At 61.2% G+C, this 5,033-nt stretch overlaps 1 protein-coding gene across 1 annotated transcript; it reads right to left on the bottom strand.

Annotated features, from left to right (window-relative positions):
* Nucleotides 1-1,846, bottom strand: JUND (JunD proto-oncogene, AP-1 transcription factor subunit). Its single transcript, XM_038566833.1, has one exon. It carries the CDS (start codon nt 1,754-1,756, stop codon nt 713-715), a length of 1,044 nt encoding a protein of 347 aa, XP_038422761.1. The 5' UTR covers nt 1,757-1,846; the 3' UTR covers nt 1-712.
* Between the last annotated feature and the right edge of the window lie 3,187 nt (nt 1,847-5,033).

Below are 5,033 nucleotides of genomic sequence, written 5' to 3'. Positions count from 1 at the left end.
TGGCGTAACGAGACTTTACTGAAAACAGAAAACCGGGCGAACCAAGGATTACAAACAGGAATGTGGACTCGTAGCAAAACAAAACAAAACAACAGAACAAAAAGGGCGGGAGGAGGGATGTCGGAAGGACGGAAGGGAGGGAGCAAGAGCAAGGAAAGGGAAGGGAGTTCTTTTTTTTTTTTCTTCTTCCCATTTCTTTAAAAAACCAACACAAGAAAAAACACACACACACAACCAACGTTTGTTCCCAAGTAGAAACATAAATAGGGCAGAATCGAACACTCTGTTCTTCTCTCTTCCAAAGGCAAAAAAAAAAAAAAAAGTAAAAGGAAAGGCAGGGCTTGAGGCTGCGCCCCCTCGGAGTCCCCTTCGGCGGCGGTGTGTACAAAGGGGCGGCCGGGGCGCGCGGGTTTGTGCAACACTGGGTGGCCGCGCTCGGGGAACAGAGGCAGCGCGAGGGCGGGGGGGTCATGCGCTTGCCCCCCCAGGAGCAGGGGGTCCAGCTTGTCGAGTCTGAGGCGCCCTCTCCGAGTCCTGGGCACCCCCGGGGGGGGGGTCCTCCGGGACCGCGCCCTCTCGGAATCCTGGCACCCCGGGGGTGAGGGGGGGTGTCCCCGGGGCCGCGCCCTCTCCGAGTCCGGGGCGCCCACGCCCCCCCCACGCGAGCCCGCCTCCCGGGGAGGGGGGCCGCGCATGCGCCCCGCGCGCGGGCTCAGTACGCGGACACCTGGTGCTGGGGCAGCAGCTGGCAGCCGCTGTTGACGTGGCTGAGGACCTTCTGCTTGAGCTGCGCCACCTGCTCGCGCAGCAGGCTCGCTGTGGACGCCAGCTCCGTGTTCTGGCTCTTGAGCGTCTTCACTTTCTCCTCGAGGCGCGAGATGCGCTCCAGCTTGCGCTTGCGGCACTTAGAGGCAGCGATGCGGTTGCGCAGCCGCTTGCGCTCCGCCTTAATGCGCTCCTGCGTGTCCATGTCGATGGGCGACAACGGCGGGCTCTCGCCGAAGCTTGGCACGTCGGGCACCGTCTGCGGCTCATCCTTGAGCGCGGTCAGGCGGGGCGGCCCCAGCGCGCCTGGGGGCGGTGGCGGAGGGAAGGGCACAGGCTCCGCGGCGAAGGCGACCGTCGCAGCACCCCCCGAACCCCCGGTGCCGCCCGCGTAGCTGCTCAGGTTCGCGTAGACGGGCGCCTCGGGCGTGGCTGCCGCTGGGGCCAGTTCGCCAGGAGGCGCGGCGCCCGCAGCCGTGCCCGAGGGTCCTCCGGCGGCCGCGGCTGCCGAGGCCGCGCCCGTGCCCAGCTGGTTCTGCTTGTGCAAGTCTTCCAGGGCCTTGACGAAGCCCTCGGCAAACTCCTGCTCCTCGCTGGCCGCCACCTTGGGGTAGAGGAACTGAGTGCTCGTCGGCGTGGTGGTGACCAGCCCGTTGGACTGGATGATTAGGCGCTCGAGCTCGGGCGAGGCGAGCTTGAGCAGCCCCAGGTCGGGCGAGGAGAGTAGGCCGTCGGGGGGCGCCGTGCCTGGGGCGCCGTCGGTGCGCAGGGGGGCCGGGGGCGGCGCGGCCGCGGGCTTGAGCGCCGCCGCCACCTGCTCGCTCAGGCTCAGCGTCAGCGCGTCTTTCTTCATCATGCTGCCAGTCGCCGCCGTCGGGGGCGCCCCGGGAAACAGGCGACCCGGGGACGCGAAGCTACCACCGCCGCCACTGCTACTGACGCCGCCGCCCAGGCCGCTCAGCGCCTCATCGCCGTAGAAGGGTGTTTCCATCCTCCGCCTCCCCCGCCGCGCCGGCCCGGGGGGAGGGGGGGAGTGGCCGCGGCCGCCCGGGGGGCCTGCGCCCCCCCGTCCGCTCGGCCCTGCGCCCGCCCCGGCCGAGGCCGCTGCGCCCGGCCCTCCGCTGGCGGCGGCTCCTGCGCCGCGCAGTTCGCGCGCCCTCTTATAGCCTCGGCCCAGTGCGATGAGCTCACTGCCCCCGCTCGCCATTGGGTGTGGGTGACGTCGCTCATTTGCATGGTGGGGCGGGGCCAAACCACCGACGCCCCCCTGGCGCCGTTGCCCCGGTGACGCGCGGTAAACCGCACAACAGCGCGCTGCCTTGTGGGTTGACGTCATGGAGGCGGGCCCCACTCCTGGACCCGGTTACCCCGCCCCGGGAGCGCAGTGTACGACCAATGCCCCCAGCGCTGCCTCCCGCCAAGGCACGTCCCGGGTGGCGTGATGAGCCCGGCCACCAGCCTCCTGCCCGTCCCAAAGCCCCGCCCCGTATCCGCGCGTGGGGCCCCGGCTGGGCGGGGGTGGGGGCGGTGCCGGCCTCCGGGGACCGGCGGGGGATGGGGCCCGGATGGATAAATAACTCCCTGGCACCTCCCGCTCCACTACGTCTACAAGTGCCTTCCTCAGCGCACCTCTGCCCTGGCTCCGCACGGGCTGGGGGCAGAAAACTTTAGGGAGCTAGCTGTTCCCGGTGGATCCCTGGGCGTTTGGGCCAGATCGGCCTCTGTCTCACCCCTACCCCCGAATCTCCGGTGGTGTGTTTGCCCCAGAAAGACGAGGGAGGGAAAAGGAAAACTGCCAGAAGTTGCTGGAAGCGCTTTGATCCTGATACTTTTCACTGAGGATTCTGAAAGTATGGAGTCTGGCTTCCTGACCTACAGATGGGAAACTGAGGCTCGGCAAGGTGTGACCAGGCCAGACCTCTTATCCACCTGGTAGAACCCTGGCCTCTTGCTCCTGGGCAGCCGCCTATATTTTTACTCTGCATCTGCCAGGGTGTGCTGTGGGTCCTGAGGTGAAGGTGGTTGCCTGTAGGTCCCCACAGTTTCCTCCTTAGCAGCCCTCCCCTTCCTGGTTGTTAGGCAGGAATCCTAGCTGGTAATTGTTACCTACTTAATACTGTTTTGTCAGTGCTCCAAGGGCCTCCCTAAAGGCTGGCTGGAGATGGACTATGAGGGAGGAGGAAGGGAACAACCTGTCCCAATGCTCCCTAGGGATTCTTGGGACATCTGGGTCTAGCTGACAGCCCCTTCACATGACCCCTCCATGGCTCCCACCACACTCAGAATGGAGCCAGTTTCTCAGCCAGATGGTGGAGGCTAAGGCCCCTTCTTCCACTGACCCCCATCTAACCTTTCACCTTCTCTGAGCCTTGGCTTCTGGGCCCACTGATGCCTCAGGGTCTTTGCATATGCTATGTCCTCTGTGTGATGCTCCCTTCCCCAGTGCAAACTTGGGGTTAGAGGCCCCTCCCACTCACCTTATTTCCATTATAGCCTGGGAAGCATTCAGAATGACTGGGTGGACCCAAAGATCCTGGAGGGCAGGGACCTTGTCTATCCTGAACTTGCTGGGTCTCCAGCATCCTGTACAGCACTTGACTTGGCATAAACAAGAACACTGCGTGGCCTGGTTGCAGTGGCAGTTTCTGGCCTAGGTTTGTCTGACTTGCCTGTGGGCATGAATGTTCCCAGCCCCCAACCCCCCTCTTCTACTTCCCAGCCTCACCTGGCCCTGCCCCTAACTGGGCTGTGGAGCAAGAAGGCAATGAAGGAAACTGTCACCATGAGCAAGAGACCTGGCCTGGTGGGCAGTGACCCAGGGGTGTGAGTATGTGTCTATGTACACACAAATGTCTGTGCCTGTGTGTGTTCATGTATGGATCCCTGTACCCAGATGTGTTCACACATGAGGGTGGGGTCTATGTGCCTGTGTGGGTGGGCATGTAGATCTGTGTGCCTGTGTGTGTATACATATATGTATACTGGTGGATGTGGATGTGTCCATTTGTGTGTTTCCAGGCACGTAGGTCACTGAGTCCTCCAGACCTGCCCTCGCAAGGTGGGATGCAGCCCCCAGCCTGTTGCTAGCCTTGCCCTGGGACCCCTCTCTGGGCCTACGCAATGGGGCTCGATCGGAGCAGATGGGGCCATGCATCTCCCCAGGGCAGGACATGAGTGGGTGGCCTAAGGAGCCTCCGCCCTGACCTTGGGCCTTCACCTTGACAAGTGGGTGAACGGTCTGGTGAACTCTGGGCAGAACCTGCCTTAGCTGAAAAACTAACCAGCAAACAGACCTTGGGATATGGAGGCACAGGGAGCCCAAGGCCCGTTACCCCTCTGAGTCTCCGTTTCCTCCTCATGAAAATGGAGTGAGTAATCTCACCCACCTCTTGGAATCTTGTGGGGTTTGTTTTATTTTATTTTATTTTTTAATTAAGTAAACTCTAACTCCATTATGGGGCTAGAACGCACAGCCCTGAGATCAAGAGTCATATGCTCTACTCACTGAGCCGGCCAGGTGCATAGAGTATTGTGATTTGTATTGGATGTGAAGAAATAGTAAGAGCTCATAATTGTTTTCTCTTACGTGTTTTACGTTATTATAATTAGGCCAACCTTAACTGTGTATGTTTGTTTGGCCAGGAGTGCCCTTCCTTATCCTCCAGGCAAAATTCCTACTCATTCTTCAAAACCCAGTGTCTCCTCCTCCAAGGAGCCTACCCTAACTATCCGGCCTAGAGGTCCCCTAAGTAGCCCCTCCCCCCCATGCCGGGCTGAGCCTGCCCACTGTCTTTGTTGGCCTCTATCTCTCCTAGTTGCGGGAGGGGAGGAAGAGAGGACCTGTCTTAGCCCCTAAAGTATGGGGAGCTGCCCTGAGCAGACTCTGCCGGCAACACTTTTCAAGGCCTGGCTCATTTGGTCCCCACTGCTGTGTACTTGCTCTTCCCTCTGATCCAACACCTTTTCCTGCCCTCTCCTTCCTCCTAGCCAAGGAGCCGTCTGGGACACCCCAGTCCTGCTCTATCATTTGGATCAACCCTATCCCCACCTCGCCAGGCAAGTTGAGGGAGCCCTAAATCCACCAACCAGTCACAGGCAGTGAATTAGGGATAACTCCCATTCTGTCATTCATTCATTCCTTGTACACAGGGACACCTGGGTGGCTCAGGCACCCTTTGCCTTTGGTTCAGGGTGTGATCCTGGAGTCCCAGGATTGAGTCCCACATCGGGCTTCCTCCATGGAGCCTGCTTCTCTCTCTGCCTGTGTC

Source organism: Canis lupus, chromosome 20 (genome assembly GCF_011100685.1).
Source record: "Canis lupus familiaris isolate Mischka breed German Shepherd chromosome 20, alternate assembly UU_Cfam_GSD_1.0, whole genome shotgun sequence".
Taxonomy (NCBI): domain Eukaryota; kingdom Metazoa; phylum Chordata; class Mammalia; order Carnivora; family Canidae; genus Canis; species Canis lupus.
Note: the sequence above shows the minus strand (reverse complement) of the source record. Positions and strands in the feature narration are given on the sequence as shown.